Raw genomic sequence first — 23,432 nt, 5'->3', positions numbered from 1 at the left:
CAACACACCAGACATCACAGTTGTGGAAAAGAACAAGGTTTGGATCATTGATGTTGCCATCCCAGGTGACAGTCGCATAGATGAAAAACAACAGGAAAAACTCAGCCGCTATCAGGACCTCAAGATTGAACTTCAAAGACTCTGGCAGAAACCAGTGCAGGTGGTCCCGGTGGTGATGGGCACACTGGGGGCCGTGCCAAAAGATCTCAGCCGGCATTTGGAAACAATAGACATTGACAAAATCACCATCTGCCAACTGCAAAAGGCCACCCTACTGGGATCTGCACACATCATCAGAAAATACATCACACAGTCCTAGACACTTGGGAAGTGTTCGACTTGTGGTTTTGCAAAACAAAATCCAGCATATCTATCTTGTTTGCTGTGCCATACAACGCCGTTGTGTTGATAATAATAATAATAATAATAATAATAATAATAATAATAATAATAATAGTAGCAGCAACAGAAACCCCAGGAGGCATCCATCTCAACTCCCTTCGGCCCTGCAGGAAAAGCACAATCAAAGCACCCCCCACAAATGGCCACCTAGCCATCATGATGATGATGATGATGATGATGATGATGATAGTAACCCCAGGGGCCATCCAGTCCAACCCCCTTCTGCCATGCAAGAAAAGTACAATCGAAGCATCCCCAACAGATGACCACCCAACCTTTGTAATAATGACAACAACAACATAAACTCCAGGGGCCATCAAGTTCAGCTTCCTTCTGCTGTGCCAGAAAAGCACAATCAAAGCATTCCCTGAGTGGTGGGAGGGATGTAGGGTTTTGGAAACAAGGAAGGTGAAGGAAAAAAGATCAGGGTGGTGATGAAGGTGAGGAAAAGGGGTTTTTGGTGGCAAGAGGACTGAGGAAAAAAGACTTTTGGAGTGAGGAGAGCGAGGAAAAGGGGCTTTTGGCTGCAAAGGAGGAGCGGGAGGAGCAGGAAAGAGGGAAAGTTTAAGAGGGGGAGGAGGGGGAGGGAACTGTGGAGCCCCTCAGTATACTTCGCTGAACCCCAAGGACTCCATGGAGCACACTTTCATAACCGCTGAATTAGAGCATCTATGTGCAAAAAACTGAATTTCCAATTTGAAGAGATCTGAATCAGAATAACATCCTGAAGTATCATTTTTCTAGTCACTACAGGACTACCTCAAGAAAAGTAGCACCCGTTGAATTCCTGATGATTTAAAACAAGAACAACTCTTACTTTCCTTAATTTTTAGTAGAAAGTGATTCTGTGCTTCCTCCATTCAAATATTGCTAGCTATAATTTGTGCAGAATCACATTATAATCCTGAACATGCTTGCTTAGAAAGAAGTCCTGTTTTCTTCCTTGGAAGTAGAGGTATTGAAAGTTGCCAGATCAAGTATAATCTGAGAAGTGGTTATGTGTATTGAAGCAAAATATTTATAAGAACATTTTATACTGCTTTAAAAAAATCATTTTGAATAAAAACTGATAAAGCAAAATTAAATGCTCAAAACAATAAAACAATAAAATCAATAAAATATTTTAAATGGTTCATTCAAAAGCAGGGATAGTGTTTGCACATGATGCATAGCTTAGATGAAAATGCTAATTGACACCAACAGAAGATTACCTCTCAATGTATATGACAACGTTAGGAACAGTATCATAGCTTTTATAGTATTGGACTGGAACAGGGGAGACCTAAGTCCAAAAACATGTTCATACCAGTCACTGGAGCCCCAGATGGTACAGCGGGTTAAACCACTGAACTGCTGAACTTGCTCTAAAAGGTTGGCGGTTTGAATCTATGGAGTGGGGTGAGCTCCTGCTGTTAGCTTCAGCTTCTGCCAACCTAGCAGTTCGAAAACATGCAAATGTGAGTAGATCAATAGGCACCACTCCTGTGGGAAGGTAACGACGCTCCATGCAGTCATGCTGGCCACATGACCTTGGCGGTGTCTACAGACAACGACTTAGAAATGGAGATGAGCACCAACTCCAGAGTCGGACTCGACTAGACTTAATGTCAGGGGAAAACCTTTACCTACCAGTCACTATCTCTCAGCTCAATTTCTCATAGGAATTTGTGAGGATAAAAAGAAGGACCATGTAGTTATCTTCAGTGCTCCTGGAAGAAAGGTGGACTATAAACGAAATAAACCAGACCTTGTAATGATACTTTTCAAACATAACTCATTCTGTTACTTATCCAACTGGTAAATATGTTCCTTCTGTAAGATAGTAAGAGAGTATGTGAGTTACAGTATCATTACTTGGCTTACTATCACACATTTATCATGCCCATGATAGTAGAGGTTAAACTCACCAGTAAATTGCCTCATGTTTATTGGTGCCTACATGGTTCCAGCTCTGATTCAGTATCCATAACAGCTACTGTTTACAGTGTTTAGAAGGCACAACATTAAACCGTATTTTAATGGTACATACCTTGACACTTAACACTTTAAAATGATTATGCCACTTCTCCAACTGAAGAAAGAATTGCCTTATTATTGTACAATGCATTAATAGCAACAATTGCTTGGGACAGTCAGAGAAGAGGCTTCTTTGCTGTGTGGAACATAACACAGTATGAAATTAAATTATGAGGGAAAGAGACTTTCTATAGAGGACAAAAGCATCAAATGGCAGCTGTGGCTTATGTTGGCAAATCAGGCAAAAAATAGCCTGATGACATTGGCAATAACTCTTAATAGTGATTAATACATTGCCATTGATCAGGTGCTTCTTTTCTGGTGTCCCTGCTGTGTCTCTAAATAGCATCTCTTTCTACTCCTGTTCTTGTCATTACAGACACCTAAATAAAACAAATGGTATATATTGTATGCAGCAGAGAATTTGGCAACCAGTTCTCCAGCTTTCTATTTTTCCTTGCTTGTTCATTTAATATCAGAAGGCATGCCAATTACAAATATATTTGGCCTACTCATGTAAGTTCACACTCATCTGGCTTTTCCAGCCCTTTCCCTTTCCTCTGCCTCAACTTTGCCACTGCCGTGACACTTGCAGGCCTGTTCCACTGTTGTGCAGCTGATGCCCTGTCGAGGCTTATCTCTTTCTTCGTGACAGTGAGTGTTCTTGCCAAATGCCAGGGACCATAGTCACATCTGTTTGTCTCCAGAGCTTGTCTGAGGCTGCTCGGGAACACTTTTTATCCAGGGGGCAGCTTTAACTAGGCCTAATACTCTGGAAAGCCCTGTTTGTAAATGCATACAAAGAGGCGACAAGTTTCTGTTGTCTTTCCTTTAAAATTATTCTCTTTGACACGACTTGCTCGAGTCCCTGTCACCAGCATGTCAGCAGCCAAGTTTTCAGGCAAGGTGGTCTTAACAAGTTCTATTGCCCCTGCCATATAGCATGCCGAGCTTCCTGCCAGAACACTATTTATAAATGATAACTTGGAGCAATCTATGGATAAGTGGAGAGGAACCAGGGGAATTAGCTGTTTGTAATCTTTTAGTCTGAGAATTCATGCTAAAGAACATCGAGGCAAGGCTGCTAAGCCGATTTCTTCTATTTTACTATGTCTCATTGAATGAAATGAGAAATGGAAATATGTGTTTATCGAATCAGGGGGAACCCATACTAAACAAAGGTGGGGTTTTGGCTCAGTTTGGCTCAGCATGACTCTCGATGATAAAAAGTATGATGACATATAATAAAAACAGTAAAAAAAACTGTTCAAAAAGATGACATTAATGGACCAAATCCAACATTGCACAAAAGGTCTTGCTTTTTTTCTTTTCTTTCCTGCATTCCCCCCCCCCCCCAAATCTTATTTAGAAGGTCTTCCAACCCTCTGGCACAATTGGAAGTCCACAAAGATCTAACGACACTCAACCAAGAAGATTGGCTTACAAAGATGTGTGAACTAGCTGAAATGGATGCACTGACAATGTTGCTCAAGGAGAATTTTTTGACTAACTTTAGGGAAAACTGGGACTTACTTATAACCTTTCTGCGCCATAGATAGGGCCAAACATTTACTATCATTTTTTTAATTAGAAGAGTGCTACTCATAGCTGAAATGAGATATTGATGATACCTTGTGGGTGTAGAAAAGAGAACAAGTTAAAACCAGTGGGCAGAGTGTGTTGAGGCTCATAGAGTAGGCACTGTTGTTGTATGTACTGGTAGAGGTCTGCATATTCATAGTAAGGATCATTGTTACAGAACAGGCATGGGCAAACTTCGGCCTGTCAAGTGTTTTGGATTCAACTCCCATAATTCCTAACAGCCTACCTGCTGTTAGGAATTGTGGGATTTAAAGTCCAAAACACCTGGTGGGCCGAAGTTTGCCAATGTCTGTTAGAGACTATGTTGTATTACTGGTAGTTGCTTTTTGATATTAAAAATATGTGTATGGTTTTGTGTTTGTGCGTAAGAGGATGATTATGTGACTATGTATTGTCTAGTGTTTTTCAGTTTCTTGGTCATTTGTTGTTGAATAAAATTACATTGAAAAAGAAAAGGTGAATTGCTGTTCTTGGAGGCTTTTGGGAGAGGCTTTTGCCTCTTTAAGAGAGATAAGAAAAATAGTTCAAGAAATCTAGAATAGACTCTGAAACAGCCTGGGGGGAATGCCATGTTTCCACACATGAATTAGATACACAAGTGAACTCATATGTTTGCTGTTTTGCCAAAAAATAGAATTCTTGTATCTCCCCAGTTGGAAAATGTGATAATTTAAGATTCAAAGTTCTTTTATACAGCTTATGATAGTGAACATGGCAAGTTTGTTCACACACAGACCAATTACAATTTACAGAAAAAGAGAACTCAAATCCCATTGTGCATCTGATTTTCATCCTGAGTTGTTAATATGCAAAGCAGCCCCTAGACTTCGACTGTGAGTTTGACCAAATTGATTATCTTGTTTTGAGAAGGTAAGGGAGATTTTTAATAACAGGTCTTGCTTTTCCTATTGCTTAATCATTTACTGCATTTTTTAAGCTTCATGCTTTTCCTCAGAAAAGCAGTAAAAATATTCTCACCTTGAGTAGTGATCAAATTGTTGTGCTTTGCAAAGACAGTGATTCATTTATGTTGAAAGAAAATAGCTGCCTTTCAGACATTCATTGATTTTAAATTAAAAAGTAACTGCTATGTTCTACACAAAGGGCGACAATAATATAAAGTAGTCCTTACTTGGTGTTATTCATTGCAACTCCCTTGTATGTGCCAACAGGGAAACTGGGAAGGGAGGATCCAAGTTCCATAATCTAACTGATCAATAATCTAGATATCTCAATACAGTGTAACAGATAATCAATGTGTGCAGAATAATTCAAGCACAGCTAGCTGTTACTCCTGGGGCTAGGGTCTTCAGGTTCAGTTGTTTGACTTTATTAATTTTTATCTTTCATCCTGCTTGAATCCTTGTTTCCCACTGTCCCCATTGCTTCTTAGACTCCCCTTCATTATAACAATCCTAACAAATACTGCATTTGATTATAGTGTGAGCTGTCCCCAGACGTCTCTTGCTGTTAGTGGCCCTGCAATAATATCCAGACTTGCTGTGAACAAAGAAGAGGGAAGCTTAATGTTCCTTTGAGAAAGTTATATTAGATCTCATGTATTCCTCACCTATTGATGTAAAATTCACTTTTGGAACAATTGAAGACACGGGTTTAGTAGATCTGCAAGGTCTAATTTTTAAACTGGGACATTATATTTACATTTTAATTTAGACATCTTCAGATCGTGACTAGCCTAACACATCATAGGACAAAATAGGCAACTGATATATTTTAAATATATATTTAAATATATATAGGGACATATTTTAAATGAGAATATTTTGTTTTCTGTGTCATTTGACTACAACTTTGCAGTTTGTTTGTATTTGTTAAAAGTCAGTTTAATCCCACCTTTAAACTGACCAGTTAGTGCTGAACTTTAGCTGTGGAGGTGAGGAACTCCAACAAATTTAACTTACTTTTTGATAATATATTGATGTTTTCAGTAAAATAACTCAAGAGTTCTTGAAAGACTATTGGGAAATTGCATGGCTAGATACTGGACAGTGGCAACTTTCTGTTTTGTATCTCTGCTATATGTCTGAATTGAATCAACTTACTTTCAGTGGCTGTTATTAGTCCCTACTATCCAGGAACTCAGGACATGACAAGGATAGCTTTTCATAAGATGTATTAAATTGATTTATTCTCAGTGGTGAAACTGGAGTATTTTGATCCCATTTAATCAAGGGTTATCCATGGTTTGCCAGGTTCCAAGTTTTGGGAGGGGTGTGTGTCAAAGCCTCTTCAAAGCATCTCAGTCACAATACGTTTTGAAAGCTACAAATGGTCTTATTAAAAAAATATCTCCCATCACTCAATGAAATTGTTTGGAAACATTGTCAAAGCGAACAGAAATGTTCTTTTACACAATGAATAATTATTATGGATTTTTAATTGGAAGATGTTATAAGCTGTGAGTGAAACAAAATACTGTTAGGGTTGTTGTATGTCTTTTAGGCTGTGTGGCCATGTTCCAGAAGTATTCTCTCCTGACGTTTCACCCACATCTATGGCAGGCATCATCAGAGGTTGTGAGGTATGGATAAACTAGGCAAGAAAAGGAAAAAATATATATCTGTGGAGAGTCCAGGGTGTGGCAAGAATCCTTTGTCACTGGGAAGCCAGCATTAATGTTTCAGTTAATCATCCTAATTAGCATTGGAAAGGTTTTTGACAAGTATACATAGGGACCACCAAACGCAGCGCCCAAACAAGAGTCAAAGAACATGAAAGGCACTGCAGACTAATTCAACCAGAGAAATCAGCCATAGCAGAGCACTTGATGAACCAGCCTGGACACAGTATATTATTTGAGAACACAGAAATGCTTGACCACTCCAACAACTATCATCAGACTACACAGAGAAGCCATAGAAATCCACAAGCATGTGGACAACTTCAACAGAAAGGAGGAAACCATGAAAATGAACAAAATCTGGCTACCAGTATTAAAAAACTCTAAAATCAAAACAGTAGATGGGAACCAACACTCTGAAGGCAGAGGAGCCCCAAGGACGGCTATTGACTGAACAAAGGATGCCCCCCAGGCAAGAGACAAAACCCTTTCCAATGCTAATTAGGGTGATTAACTGAAACATTAATGCTGGCTTCCCAGTGACAAAGGACTCTTGCCACACCCTGGACTCTCCACAGATATATATATATTTTCCTTTTCTTGCCTAGTTTATCCATACCTCACAACCTCTGAGGATGCTTGCCATAGATGTGGGTGAAACGTCAGGAGAGAATACTTCTGGAACATGGCCACACAGCCTGAATGACATACAACAACCCTGTGATCCCGGCCATGAAAGCCTTCAACAACACAAAATACTGTTACTTTGCAAATTTATTTTAAAAATGAAAAGACGATTTTAAAATACTATTTTCAAAAAGTTTATATCCTGTAACAAGTTGCCTGTGAACCTAAGTGAAAAGAGATGATTAGTAGTGGTTAAAAAACGAGCATTAGTAAACAGTTGACAGCTAGCCAAGAGTATTGTGATGACTTTTGATAATGAATGTTCTGTACTGTCTCGTCATTGTTTTATTTTGTGATGAGTCAAAAAGATTGTGAGTTTTGTCAATGGAAAACATTTATATTAAATTATTTATTGAGGTAGCTATTTATATTGCTTCTCCATCCACGGTACTTGTCAACATGACAAGTTCAATATCAGAAACAGCATCCTTTTTTTGTTATTTCCTTGATTTTGAAATAGTCTCTTCTTTAATTGATTACAGGCAGACAAGTGTCCATTTAGGATCATTATTTATGGGTGATATCAAACGAAGAAGAAAAGCTGCACCACTGCCAGGTCCCACTGGTAAGCAATTTTATCACACTCACTTATTGAAATTTATATTCAGAAAACAGCAAGAAGAAAGAGGGAGAAGTAATAACCTTCCGGGTTCAACGTCCTTATCACTATTCTAGTATTTAGTCTGACATAGTGCTTAATAAGATTTTGTATCACTACCACTCTTAAGAATCTGAGTGCATGTTTTACACAAAAAAGAATGCATTTTCTGAAAAGTATTTTCTTGTATTTGTGGTATACATCAGAATATGAGTTCACTGTGCAAAATCTTCATGATTTCACACAAAAATGTGTTTTCTGGAAACACTTTTCAATATACCTTAGGCAGACATCAGTCACTGATAAGTTGACCTAATTGACTGGCCAAGACTTACTCTGCCTTTGTAACTATGGATATGTGGTGCACTATTACTGGTAAAAAGACACAATTTTTTTATTATTACGTAAACTTTATAAAGATATTTAGTGCTAACATACATTCAGATGTGGCCTTCAGAGCTTTCCCTGAACCTATCTGAAGTTGGCATTTTACAAGAATGATTTTTCATTCCCATAATGTTTTATTCTTCAGCAACAGTAACAGATCAAAAATCATCCTTAAAAGATTACAAAAGCACTTTAGTGCCAGTAACATGGAAAAAGAAAATGTGTGGGTCAGGTCCTAAGACTCCAACCATATGTGTAGTGAGAAGAAGAAAACTTAATGGCTGAGGAGAGGATAATATAATTATTTCTGCAAGGTGATTTTAACTTCACAACCTGAAAGTGACAGAAGGAAGTCATTTTGTTAAGTGTGTGTGAATACAAAGCAACATAAAATTAATTTTAGTATTCAGTTTTCTCTTGGGCTACCAACCTGTTCGCTGACTTTTTCTTTTCATGTCAGCTAGCATACCTGTGTCGTATTGCTGGTGATAACAAAGTACCAAAGCATTATCTTAAGAACATTGTACTTTTGCCGGATTCTTGCAGTATTTAAGGGGATCTTATTGTTTCAAGTAAGAGATTCAAAATGGACTTTGAGCTTGATATTAAAGCTACTGCTCTGAAACAATAATATTATGGAGTAGGAAAGTGCCAACCACAGTAAGGATTGGCATGGCAGTTAAGAACATATACTTTGAGCCCTGTAATTTTTTTAGTATAAATCTCTGTTCATTTATTAGATTTCCCAAGATGAGCCACAGTATTTTGGCTTTTCTTTCTCATTCCCTCATAATAACCTGGCACAGACACCAAGTTACCTCTGTGTAGCTATCTCAGCATCTTAGCCTTGCTGTTTAAGGTCATCCACCTATACCTCATGTCATCAAAAACCACCCTTCAGTCAGAGATAGCAGCCTGAGACCATAAGAGACTCCTTCCAGGGTGCTGGGAAAAAGCCTCTACTGACTCCAGTGCCAAAATGCAAATGCTCTTAGATGGTGGCCCTTTTACACAAGGCAAGACTGAGTGTTGCCTTGTCCCCAGCAAATAGTACAGTGCCTTGATCCACACACCTGATTTTAATATGTTCACAGATTCTAAAAAATGAAATACTATGATTTGTCAGTTTGAAAATAGTAGTTCTAAATGTAATACTCCTTTCCTTTTTTTAGTTACTGGGCTCTGTGACCATCTCTTTTCAGGAAAGCATTCCTCTGTTCTTGCTCATTATGTTCAGAGATGGCACTAAAAAGATTACAGGAAGTCAGTAATCTAAATATTCTGCTTTTGTGGGGCTTTTTAACACATTTTTACTGGCACATTAAATTTGACAAAAATTGCATAAACAAGCTACAAAAGGTGCCAAGGTAATCTATTTGCTTAATTCCTTGACATAGTCAAATATGGTTTCCCCGTTTTTGACTGAAAAGGGCTTAGCTGTGTGTAACTTAGATGTATCTGTATGCATCATAATGGTGTGTAAAAATAATGTAATTATTTATTTAGATATTAACCAACCTTATTCCAAAGGCTTGGCTCTTTCAGAAAAGTCTGCTCATAGTAAGAGACTTATGAGTCTAGCAAGATGGTAAAGAAATTGTTTCAGTTGTCACATTCATAAACGTCCACTGATGACAGGCAGTTTTCTCTATCTTCCCATGCAGTATGTTGATAAGCCTTGTTTCTGTGTGCTTGGAGAAGAGATATTATGGCGGAGCTAACAAACTGTTGGAATGAGTTGCTTGTATATTTGAGAATCCTCTGTTCAGCACCTGCGTAGCTATGTACTTTCAAATACGTTACAAGGCTGCAGACTACTGTAGCTAGAAGTGTTATTGGTTAAACATTTATTAATTGTGACAAGAACACCCAATTTATTTCAGCGCTCTGGCTTATTTACTGCTCTTTCACCTTTGTATTTTGTATTGAAAAAGTAAAATGAATATTGATAGAGTTAGCTATTGATTTCTAAATTTATAGCATGTTCTCAGCCTTGAGACAAAGTCACATACCAATAGCACCGTATGCATTAGTAACAAAGGATGTAGATTTACTCTTACAGCAATGAAAAACTGTTGAAGCAAGAAACTTTTAGCAGAGGAGAGCATTTTATAGTTTGAAAAATGTCATCTGTAAAGGTGAACTAAAGCAGTGAAGAAAATAAGGTGAATTCTATCAAAAAATTCCCAGTTAAAAGCTGAAGTAATAGGCCCTATTTTGTATTTTTTTTTCTTGAAACAAGAAGCGTTTGACTTTATAGTCTACAATAAAGCCTTTTTAACATTGCAGCAACAAACCGGTGAGAGTGCCAACTGAAACAAAAGATAGCTCTGCTCATATATTGCCTACAGTTTACATACAACCTTCTAAAAATTTCAAAGAATTGTTGCAACACATTGTTTCTCTTAAGGCAAGCATGAATTTGTTTCAGGAAATAAATACCTAAAGGAATTGATGTCTAGTGAAGCAATATAGTATCTGACATGGGAGCATGTCATTCTGAATGCCTTTGTCGGCTTGCTAACCACCTGAACAGTAATACTATTCAGTATGGATCCTTAAAAGGCTTTATTGCAAAAACAGAGTGCCCTTGAATCAGAGAGTATATGGGCACACATTCACACACCAAGTTTTGTGCTTTCATTCTTGAAAATGTTATGCTGATTCACTGAAATGTGACTTAGGAAAGCAGAACAGCCAGCAATTTCGTTCTAGTATTCAGTAAAGACATTTCCCCCTCCTTCAATTAATTGTGTATATAATAAAGGACTCTCGGTCCTGGTGCTTTCTTATTGCTTGCCTTGCAAATCTTTATATACTGCTGAGATCCAAAAATTTCAAAGTGTGGTACATATACTTAAGTGCACTTGCATACTCATGCAAACATGCTGCAAATCGAAGCACAATTGAATGGTTGAAAACAAAAATAAATTTCAGTGCACCTAAAAACCCTGTTTTTCTGAGGTTTTCTCAGGGAATGTTTGTTTCCACAGTTGTCTATCTGCTGCACTTTGTACTTTTCTGGAGACCAATTGCCCCTCATATTCTAGATTGTTTTCTCCTCAGTCCAAGACTTGTCTTCATCTTTAAAATAATCTCATGTAGTATATAAAGCATTCTTTTATTAAGTGAGTCTCTCATTAGATATTTTTTTTCTCCTCCACATATTTAGTTCCTCATATTCCTCTCTGTACCAGTCTTTCCTTATCTAGTGTCCTCTAGACAACATGACTATTAAATGGATGATGTGAGTTGTAGTCTATCATATCTGGAGTTAATCCGGTTGCAGGAAGCAGTCATGCAAAGTTGTGTAAACCTAATATCATAATTTTTAAATATGGTTATGCTACATTCGAGGTATGTTTTGTACATGCCAGTGAATGATCCCAACAAAAGCTAGTCATTTTGGAATGTATGTGAGGGTGCAAAAAAACAAAAACAAGCTATAATTGTACTAAAATAACTTACAACAGTACAAAGGAGTCACTTCTAATATCTTATAGACATATGTGTAGATAGATAAAAACCAATACAATATATAAAAGCAAAAGTCTTTTTGTAGTTCAAAAACATACTTGTTGCTTAATTCATATCAGATATCTTCTGGTCTGCATTTAAACCAAAGATTCAATTCTGATCTCCTTGCTTAATTTACATGCACAAATAATAAAAATGTGATTTAAAAGTATCAAACCACAAATTCAGTATTCAGGCATTAAAAGTGCAGAAACATTTTTCTTGAACATTCACTGAGAGCTGCCTTTTAAAATTGCTATATAAGTAATCGCCCACTTGCACATGGAGTAAAGTATTTCACTGAAAAAAATCATGAAACCCATATGTCAATCTAGTGCTGTTATATTTAGTTAATGTTTGGAACTTCCTTTTTTCCTCTAATATTCTGCAAATGCTGGCATGTAACAATAGCACAAAGTTAGTCAACAATCTTTGCTCAAAAAGAAAGACTTTAATATTTTGTCTGGTGTACCTCGTAGTAAACTACATGCGATATTTCAGGCCAATACACTTTGGAATGACTTGTATTATCAACTCTTGGTAAGAATGTGTTTTAATGAAAAACCTGACAGATTCTCAATTATAGCGTGTAATATCAAGTGCTGCTATAAGGTCATCATGACTCTCTTTAACAAGGTAATCAAAAGGCTAAATGTTTTCATTTCGTTCAAAAATTACCAGCAAAACTATTTTGCTGACGTCTAATGTGGCAGTGATTAAAAATCAGATTTGAATATGTGCAGTGCCAAAATGATGATTTGAAAATACTGTGATTATACTATTTCAGCAGAGGTTACCCAGGCCTGGCTTCTGTTGAAGGTCAGCCTTCTGATCTGTTTATGGAAGACAGACAGATTTGGGTTAGCTGGATAAGCTGGGGCAAACTTGCATGCATTGGGCATGAGAGGTTGCTTCCATTTCAATGTATGATTTATATTCCAGCACTTTTAGAACAAGCATCTGTATTGCCTGTTAACTGTCTGTTTTATATGAACAGACTAAATACAAATGGTATCAAATTGATAAAGAAATGAAATGTCTTCAATGTTACCATATAACAATGTTACCTTGAACAGGCTAAGATGCTGGAAGTTCAAAGTGCTTGTTGTAAACTTGTAGGAAGCAAGATTTTTTCATTTTCCAAGGTCTTATGCTGTTTTTCACCATTTCACTTCTGGAGTAGACTATCATACTTAGCACACCCATGGCAAGAAATGGTGTACTCAGGGACTTGAGCATTTTATCTATTACTTATAGGAGCCCATTTTGAATTGGTCATCAGGAAATGAGAAAAGAGTAGCACTTCCACAACAGTATATTAGTTTTATTTTATTTTATTTGCTTAGACCATCAGGAATGGACCAATATTGCCATGTGGCTTCAGACTTCTCATTGACTTCTAGAGTAGTGCCCGAATCCTGTTTCATCTGTTTGTTTTGTGGTTTTGTACTGTTTCGTCCATTCGGATTGCACAGAATGGTACAACCCCATGGAAACAAAAGAAACAGTGAAACTAAAGGCAGTGGAGAACGGTAGCCGTTAGCTCAGCTGATTTTCATCGCTTGGCTGTAGGCCCTGGCTTGCAGGGCCTTCAGGCAAGTGCCGGGCGCTCGATGCTCGTGGGCCTACGATCATCGAGTGCTCAATGTCTCATAGGCGCGGCTCACAGGGACTACATTCGAACGCCAAATGCTCGATTGTAGGCCCTGCAAGCCAGGCCTATAAGCCATCAAGCACTCAATGGCTCGTAGGCCCAGCTTGCAGGGCCCTACAGTCAAGCACCAAACACTCAATGCTCATAGGCCCCCCAGCCTACGAGCATTGAGCGTTTGGCACTCGCCTGTAGGCCCTGAGCCGGGCCTAGGAGACATCGAGCGCTCAATGCCAGTAGGCCCGGCAGCCAGGGCCTACGAGTGCTCAATGCTCATAGGCCCAGCTCTCAGGGCCTGACACTTTGCCGCCTAAGGCCTGAACATTTTCTGGTTTTTTCAGACTATTTGTATAGACGCCCATTTCCATAAGTGAAAATGGGGCCATACGAATAGAACAAACAGAAACGGTAAGTAATTCCATACAAATGCAGAAGTCTACTGATTTCCAAAGGATGAAAAGAGAGTCCAACTGATGATGGATAGAAATCTGTTTTAAAAAGACTGAAATCTGTTAACTGAAAATTTCAATATGAACAATTCACCTTATAGGCTTAGCAAGTGGTAAGGTGGAATCTTTAACACCTTTGCAAAGTTGAGATCATTGCAGGTATGAACTTGAGTCCTTGTGAGACTAACGTTCATTTAGGTACACTCAGATAAATTACATGAAAGGTAGGAATGGTGTGACCTTCCAGATTTCAGCAACATCAACAAAGCTGAACAATTTCCAGATACAGTACATTGCTAAAAGGACAATTAACTGGATCCTAGAGCAAATCAAGTCTGAATTCTCCTTAAAGGCCAAGATGACTAAACTGAAACTATCATACTCTGGATGTATCATGAGAAGACATGGCTCATTAGAAAAGACAGTGATGCTTGATAAAGTAGGAAAAGTGAAAGACTGCATTCAGTGAAGGATAGATTCAGTCAAGGAAGCAATGGCTCTAAATTTGCAAGACCTGAGAAGGGTTCTTGATGTCTTGAAAGTCTCTTATTAATAAAGTTGCAATTAGCAGCAACAACAGCCAGAGTCTAGTTGGTATCATACATATGTAAGTTTCCTACACATGCAGTTGTACTTTTTTTGGCTGTTGTGCAACAGACATACTTAGCTCAGAGTTGATTGAGTCAAGTTCCACCTTTATAATCACTTTACATAGTTCTTGCTCCCAACTACTCTAAAGCCAGTTTGCAATGCGTCACCATTCAGTAGTTGATTCAGTGAGCCTACTGTATTAGGGATTCACCAACAGAATTCCAGCAATACAGTTATACATTCTTAGATGGCTCTTCAGTGCCTTCATTCAATAGATTTACAGAAAGAGCTACTGTGTGCATTCCCCATTGAACAAGAAGAAAATAAGGAATGTTGACAGATACAAAATCATAATTGCATAATGTCCATTTGCAATCAAAAGTGGTCTAGCGCAACCACTGGATAACAACATGAGTCGAGATTTTTATCTCTCAAACACAAGATATGATCTCAGTCTAGGAGGATATGTGTGTCTCTGTGTCCTGATGTTAATGTCTTTATTTCAATACCACAAAAGAGACCAGTGATACTAAAATGTCATTCAGATAACTGAGGTGAATTGTTTCATGATATAAGAGGAATGTGGATTTTGTCAGAGTTAACTGGAATAACTGAAATGGTTTTGGAATCAATTTTTGCTTTAAATTAACATAATTGCTTTATAATATAATAATAATACTTTATTTTTCTACCCCGCCACCATCTACCAGCAGGGACTCGGGTCAGAAGCCCGAAATACAAAACAATAAATCAGCTAAAACACATTGCACAAAAATACAAAGACAGTAAAATCAGTTACCTTAACCAAACAATACAGTAAATCATAAAAACTCAATTAACATATAAATCAGTTAAAAATAAAAACAGTTAAAATAAAGTAAAATAAAATGGACCAGGTTGGTGGAGGGGATGGCATGATGGGCTACCTAAGTGCAATGACATAGTTCTAAAGTGCTTTGGGTCAAAGGACAAAGTGTAAACATTCCAGGACCAAAGGGGAGGGAGACAGCCGGCCAATTTGTTGTGAGAAAAGGGACCTGTGCGAACAAAGGTGTTATTGATCTAACTTTTAGACATGGGGACTCAGTTATTCAAAGGCACAGTGAAAAAGCCAAGTTTTAAGCTGCTTTTTAAAGGAAGCAAGGGTGGGTGCCTGCCTGATTTCCCCCAGGAGGGAGTTCCGGATCCTGAGGGCTGAAAGTGGTCCTACTGTCCATATGAATATTAGATTTTTTTTAAAAAAAAAAATATGCTCAATCTTTCTCTAGAAGATCCTTTATGGGGAGAGTGGAACAAAACAGCTCAAGGTTTTGAGAACAATACTCTGATAACACAGTTTCCTTGCATCGAGATCAAAGCCTACTGTTTTAGACCTTTGCATTTGCTGGCTGGTTTAAGCAGTCACAAATAGAGAAGTGAAAAGAATGCCCTGAATATTAAATGCCTTCAGAGAAAAGAGGGAAAGGTGTACTAGGTTATAAAGCGAAGCAGCATGTATCTCCCCGTTTTCCATTGGCTGTTTATCCAACATCAATACAACACTTTAGGAGCCAAATTACTAAACAAGCTGCCAATTAGGCTTGCAGTCAGCTGGATAGATTAGTGGCTAAGAGAGGCAGATACAAGATTTTCATCTCTTGAGCCAATTACTCAAGTGAATTACCATCCACAGTGCTCCTTGGGAATTTAAGGTAGAAAGACTAACTCTGCTGTGATAGGCATAAGTGAGATCCTGGATGGGGGTCAGGGTTATCCGGCCACATAGTGCAAAAATTGCCCAAGCAAAAAGAGATCCTTCTAGGAAAGGGCTTATAGGATTTAGGGCTGCCAGGGGTGCTGGCAAAGAAAATAATCGTTGAGGGGTGTCATGCTCCAGCAAACTTGTTAAATTCACACGTGTTAATCTTTTAAAAGGGAAGTGAGCTACCACAGTTTATAATTCCTGTTTGAAGCAAGAAAGAAAAAAGTCCTGAAGAAAAAAAAAAGGTGTTGCCCTGTTGGAAAAAATACATTGGAAATTGCTTCCATTTTATATTACTAGAAATACTAGATAAGGAATGGTAACCAATAAAAACTCCAGAATCATGAAATGAAACATATTTGGTGTGTTGGAAATCAATTATAAATCAGTTAACCAGTTAGATGAAAAGGTTTTTAACTGATGTGCTAAAACTTTAGGCGCATTTAATTGAGAACAATTTGTTTTTAAATTGTATTTTTTTAAAATAATTACTTTTTATTACAAAAAGTGTTATTTTTAAGGCCATTTTAGAATAGGCATTCTGCCTTCTCATGTGCACAAAAAGGAGTGCTGTTCTTAATACTATAACTCTCATTTATCATCTAAAATAAATAAATAAACATGCATTATTTACAGTATTTATATTCTGTTCTTCTCACCCCGAAGGGGACTCAGGGCGGATTACAATGGTAACCATTCAATGCCATTATTAGACATACAACATACAGACAGACAATAAAGGCAATTTAACATTTTCCAGCTTCTGGCTTCATGAGGTTATGCTCGATTCCGATATCACAGCAGTTATTTTGTTTACACGTAAAAGCTCACTATTGATCAATAAAATTTCACTTTTGTAGAAATTTAGCAGAAAATATACCAGTCAGTATATGTAAAGTCTTACACTATTAGCACATACCTAGATGAAGACATCCAAAGTGATCTCTGAACCAGAGGTAGACAGCTTCGCAAGATTTGGGGAGAAGTTTACTGTCTCCAAGACCCACTATAGGCTACACCAGATGAAAAGCTGAAATGGAACTAGATGGATGTCTACTTCCAATTTCCATTAGGGTGTACATTTCAAAAAGTTGGGGGACTTGATTTTGTTTTAATGTACAGTTTCTACTCCTGGAAACTTCCAGGAGCAGGAAAAGAGGAGTTTGGACTGGGAATTATGTCTCTCTTGTTTTGGCACAATGGCCCTGGGATGTAAAAATTTCCTTGTTGACCAAACACAACCCATAGACTGTACTTGCCAATACCTCCCGATAAACAATCGTGTTGTATAAATGAAACAGATGTATCCCGTGAAAGTAGTATTGTTTCTCAGTTCTTTTAAACTGCCTTAGTCTAGTGGGGTCTATTTTCAATTGTACACTTTAGTTTTTCTGGCCATCTAGCTGCTGCTCATGGTTGTACAACAATCCTGTAAATTCCAACTCAGTTCACTGGGACTAACGTCCTTGTAATTATATTTAGAATGGCAACATTAATATTCTATTAAAGGGAAAGCAACATCAATTTTCTTATGGACTTGAAAAAGAAGAACATTTCTCAGCAATATTTGAAGCATTTAATGGGCTGAATTGAATATTAATCCTACCCAGAGTAGACCCATTTAAATGACTGGAACTTGGTAATTACAATGTACTTAAGTTTTAGTGATGTCAGTGGGTCTACATGATGTAGGACATATATTGAACTTAGGACACAAAATAAAAATGAAATTTCTCTTGTAATGCCAGCTAATATTACACTATTTGACAGTTATTTGTAATTTTATATAAAGATAAAGTATGCAGATTGACAAAGCAAAAGCTGTAGATGCTCCAAATGTAAGACAAATGTTACAGATTTAGACAACACATCAGAAGTTCATTATTTTCTGAGTCCTACTGAAATTTGCACACCACAGAACAATACTATTTCTTAAATATTAAGCAAATGAAAACCCTGAAGTTTGACAAGCTGTTGTATCCCAAAATGATTAAACAGATGTGAAGCCTGCAGCAGCATTAGACCTCTGATCTGATTTTTAGCTTACAGATGGAATTAAATTAATTCATGGCAATCCCTGTAAAATCAAGGGTATGGCAGTGAATGCTAGTGCTCTGTTTAACCAGAATGTACCTGTTCCAACAGCTGTTGAGAAAAATTACATGTCTTAATTTTCATGGAAATCTACCTTTAATGACATCATAAATATTATTTTGAAATAAAAATTTAATTGCAAGGTTTGTTTTCCTCTCCCTGTCTCTCTCTCTCTCTTTTTAAAGGAGTGTCTTCATTCGCCATATACTCACTTTATTGCCTTTTACTTTTATTGGCTTTATATTAAATCTCACAACCATTTGCATACACAAGGATTGTGAGGGTACATATTTGCAAAATTCTAAGGTGATATATCGAGAATTCTGGGGCATTTGTTTTGGCAATGAAACTCTGATCCAAAAAGTGGGGTTTTTTTCTCTTTTTCTTTTACGTCTCTCATGATAACTACTACATTTGGCAACCCAGGGACAGTTTGTTCTGGTAGCAATCAGTTTGTAGATTCTCAGAGGCAGGAAGGGATGCATGCCATTGGAACACCCACATGCCCTTGGCAAGCAATATTAGCTGGAATTTCATAGTAGTTGTCACCCAATCTTTCCTGTTATAACAGTTGGTGACCCGTTGCCCCACCCCAACAACTTTCATAAAACATTTGCATAGCTATGTTTCTTCCAGATGGCAACAGTTGGTATTTAGTCATTACCAACATGACTGGAATGTTCTCTCTAAAATAGCACAGCTCTTTCTGGGCCCTTTCATAGTAAAGATGTTCGATTTTGAAACAACCTGTTGAGAAATCCAAGTAAAGTTTTTTGTTCCATGGCAAAGAAGCTCTTTCAGTCAGCCAGTAAGTATAAAGTAAAACTAGTTCCTCACCTATCAGCCAATGGAATTTCAGAAATGTTGTTGTAGTAGAGCCTGTGAGTAATGTTACAAACAGTAGTATGGGTGCCAGAAGGGGAAAAGGGGTTACTCAGGAGCAGGAATCTGATGATGAGCAGCAGAGAAAGAAGATCCGGGACATACATGCAGCATCTACAGATGAGTAGTCGTTTGAGGGATTCTCTGGGGATGATAACGTTGCAGACAGTAGTATGGGTGTCAAAAGGGGGGAAAGGGTTACTCAGGAGCAGGAATCTAATGATGAGCAGCAGAGAAAGAGAATTAGGGACATACTTTCAGCACCTACAGATGAAGAGTCATTTGAGGGATTCTCTGGGGATGATGGGTCAATGAGTGAAGGAGAAGAAGGAGACACCATGGATTGGACTAAGATAAGAGAAGTGCAAGCTGTTTGTGAGGCACCAACAACTAGTGAAGACTGGCAATCAGGGGATCCAACTGATTCTTGGGCGGATCTAAGTCTTGACAGGAGATGGAGGAATTGGAGGGAGAGTCAAAGAAATTCACGTGAAGAGCTGGAAGCAGCTGTGGGGGATGGTGATGGGGCGGTGGTCAGTTCATCCTCTGATGGTGGTTTGTAGATAAAAGTGGGTTCAGGGGTGAGGAGTCTTTGCAGAAGGCAAGGTGTTGATGTGCGTTCGTGTGCTGGGTATTGGGAAAGTTTCTTGTAGTCTTGCTGCTGCGTGTTTCATGTTCAGTGTTGGACTCGGATCTGCAGTTTGGACCTGAACCAGTTTGGCTGGAGACGCTGCTTCTGCAGACACTGGAGCAACGCTGCTTTGGATTCCTCCTGCTTCGACCTTGGACTTAAGCTGACGACGCTTCTCTTCTTGCAACTCCCTCTCTTAACCATTTGTGTACTGTGCCTTTTTGTTTTGCCTTAGAGCACTTTGTTTGACTTGTTGCTTTTTGCATCCAGTTAATCTGGAATCCATTTCTGTTTACTCTTTTGAACCAGGTCTGGTTTGAGTTTTTGACCAGTGGAACTGCATTTAACTATCCCTACGTCCTTTTCCTTTTGTTTCAATAAACTCTGTTTTGAAGATACTTTTAAGTCTGGCCCTTTAAGGCGTCTGTGATTCCAACAAATGTTGTATTTGGTTTTTCCCCATCTATTTCAGGTGGTACAGAAGAACCGCATAAAATTAAAATGCAGTACCATATATACTCTTGTATAAGTGGAGAGCAGGTCTTAGGGCCAACATTATGGATTTTGGTGTGATTCATGTATAAGTCAAGAGTAATTCTAAGGCGAGGGGGAAGCACCAATGTCATCTCAGGAAGGCAGTCACCACAAGCCAGCACCGCCATATCCATGCCCAGATATTCAAAAAGGCAAGAAGCCTTGCCATGCCAGAGTGAGTAAACAGGGTTGGTGCTTCTTGAATGAACTAAGCTCTTGTGTTTTTGCCTCTCATGGTTCCTCCCCCCCTTTTTTTAGTTAAGGTACCATACAGACATTGGCTTATGGATAAGTCGACCCCATATTTTTAAGTTGATTTTTTTGAAAATTTCTAGAGTTATGCATGAGTCTACATAGGGTGGTTGCTACTACAATTTACAAAAATGCTTAAGAAAGTCTTTATTAAGTGGTTGAATCTATAGTTGTTGTGCTACATCCCTTTAGTTTAATTTCAGAGTTACTGCTCTGTATTTCAATTCCCCAAGTTTGAAAAAGTAGTAGTACCATATTTACTCGAATCTAATGTTCATCTTTTTTGGCTAAATGACATTGCAAAAATTGGGGTGCGCATTACTTCACTTCACTTCACTTTATTTCTTAATTAGTCGCTCTCCACCAGAGTGCTCCGAGCGACTTACAATTTAAAATATCATTCCACAATATAAAAACATTCAACAGTGAATATTTAGCAAATTAGATCTGATTTACTTAAATACACAACCAAGCAGCCAAGTCTTGACTTGCATTGTACAGTAACATTGATGCTGAGTCAATGCAAAAGGGGAAGCTGCTTCAGGAGCGGCACTGGGAGCTCCAGTTTGCGGGATGTCTTCTGTAATTTAATTGCCATGGCTCAATGCTATGCAACCCTGGGATTTGTAGTTTAATGAGGCATCAGCATCCATTGGTAGAGAAGGCTTAAGACCTGGAAAACTACAGCCCCCAGGGTTCCATAGTGTTGAAGCAAGACAATGAATGTGGATTCATTCTACAGCATAGATCAGGCATAGGCAAATTTTGGCCCTCCAGGTGTTTTGGACTACAACTCCCACAATTATGGAAGTTACTGTCCAAAACATCTGGAGGGCTGAAATTTGCCCATGCCTGGCACAGATGCTTCCCAAGGTCTTCCTTTCCATCCCTGGAAGCTTTGGTGTTCTAATACTTTTGTTTTTAAAGAAGGAATCCTAAGCAGGCACCAACTGTAATGCACACCTTTTTTGGTCAAATGACAAAGAGTGTACTTTTTTGCTTCTGCACATTACATTTGGCAGCAAATACTTTTTTTGGTTTTAGGGTTTTAAAAATTGAGGTGTCTGCCCCAGTGGCACAGCGTGTTAAAGCACTGAGCTGCTGAACTTGCGGATCGAAAAGTCACATGTTCGAATCTGGGGAGCAGGGTGAGCGCCCACTGTTATCCCCAGCTTCTGCCAACCTAGCAGTTTGAAAACATGCAAATGTGAGCAGATCAATAGGTACCGCTCCAGCAAGAAGGTAACAGCGCTCCATGCAATCATGCTGGCCACATGATCTTGGAGGTGTCTATGGACAATGCTGGTTCTTCGGCTTAGAAATGGGGATGAGCACCAACCCCCAGAGTCAGACACGACTGGACTTAATGTCAGGAGAAAATCTTTACCTTTACCTTATTAAATTCAGTGGTGCATTACACTCGAGTAAATGCAGATATTACAACCAGTGTCTGTAAGTAGAAATTAGACTTTAGTTTTCAGAGATGTTGCTGTCCTTAAAGGCAGTAATTTTTATTTTCTTCTCTTCTGTATATCTTTGAGTTGTGCCATACAACTTTATAATTTTGGCATATTTCCTTTTTTTGGGGGGGGGGGGGGATTGAGGTGCAGGTGGAATGTCTTTTGTTCAAAGCCACCCAGTGAGCTTTCATAGTTGATGCAACGTTTAAATCATGTTACAATCCACATCAAAATCCAGCTCTCAGTTACTAGGTAGGAGCAACAGTAAGTAGTTTTGCCATACAATTAGCAAAGCTGCTTTTTGGCTTCTATATTTATAGGAGCTGAGTGGAACAGAATGCATGGGTTTCAAACTTTGATAATTATATCCTGTGTTGAGGAGGAAAATTCATTATATTGTATATTAAAGTACTTAAGCATCAGTTAAAAACAAAACTGTTCCAATTACCTGTCAATCACAGAAAATTGCAGACTTTGTATTGAGGGGCTGACATCAAAAATAGATACATCACTTTATAAAGTTGCACATTTTGAAGTACAGGCTGTTCGGCTCTATTTTCCCTATACAATGTTGCTTTCTGTTAGCAGCAATTATAAAACAGTCACTTCTCCAGACCTTCATTTTAACATTCTATGCTCATTGTTAATATTTGTATCCAACTTTCAGCGAAGAAGTGGAAAACTCTCTTCCTGAAGTAGGTTTGTCATCTGGTTCACTCCATTTTGCTGCCTGAAGTGAAGGGAGAGATGGCAGCCCTATCTCCATACAGATGCCTACCAGACTGGCAAATGAAATCTTATTTTAGCACTCGTAAAAGGGGTGTGTGTGTGTGTGTGTGTGTGTGTGTAAGTAATTGCATCTGAAAGAGAGGAAGGGAAGTGAAATAGCATACACAGCTCTCTCCTCCCAATGTTGTGATCTCTCCCACCCTACAGACATTTGCTTTTTAAGTCGATGATCTCACTCTTCTAAAAGTTGGATATAGCCAGCCCTGAAACTTCTCTCAAGTGGTAAAATTGTGTATCTTGACACTTGTATTACCATGTACAGAAGGAGGCAGAATCAGGAGAAAATAATGTGCTTATACATAGAAAGAATAATAGAATTGTAAGAGACCACAAGGGCCATCCAGTTCAATCCCTTGACATGCAATGAACTAGTCATTTGAGTTACTCAGGACTACGCAGTTGCTCATTTTAAAATTAACAGCTTATAAATTCCACTTGTGGGACCTCGGATTATTTATTTTGAATGTGTTTGTCATCCTTTGCAATAGAACATATGAAAATGGGACTGTCATTATCAAAAAGTTGAAGAAAAGTAATCCTAATCCACATGAAAAGTTTATTTATGCCCC

At 38.3% G+C, this 23,432-nt stretch overlaps 1 protein-coding gene across 1 annotated transcript in view; it reads left to right on the top strand.

The window, feature by feature from the left end:
* gpatch2 (G-patch domain containing 2) overlaps window positions 1-23,432 on the top strand; it is a 149,547-nt gene that overhangs the window by 123,492 nt on the left and 2,623 nt on the right. Inside the window, exon 9 of the mRNA XM_008125857.3 lies at window positions 7,771-7,853. Within this exon, the coding sequence (XP_008124064.2) occupies window positions 7,771-7,853 (83 nt within the window). The remainder of the gene's footprint in view (window positions 1-7,770; window positions 7,854-23,432) is intronic.

This window comes from Anolis carolinensis, chromosome 1, assembly GCF_035594765.1.
Source record: "Anolis carolinensis isolate JA03-04 chromosome 1, rAnoCar3.1.pri, whole genome shotgun sequence".
Classification (NCBI taxonomy): Eukaryota; Metazoa; Chordata; class Lepidosauria; order Squamata; family Dactyloidae; genus Anolis; species Anolis carolinensis.
This window is presented reverse-complemented; position numbering and strand designations above follow the sequence as displayed.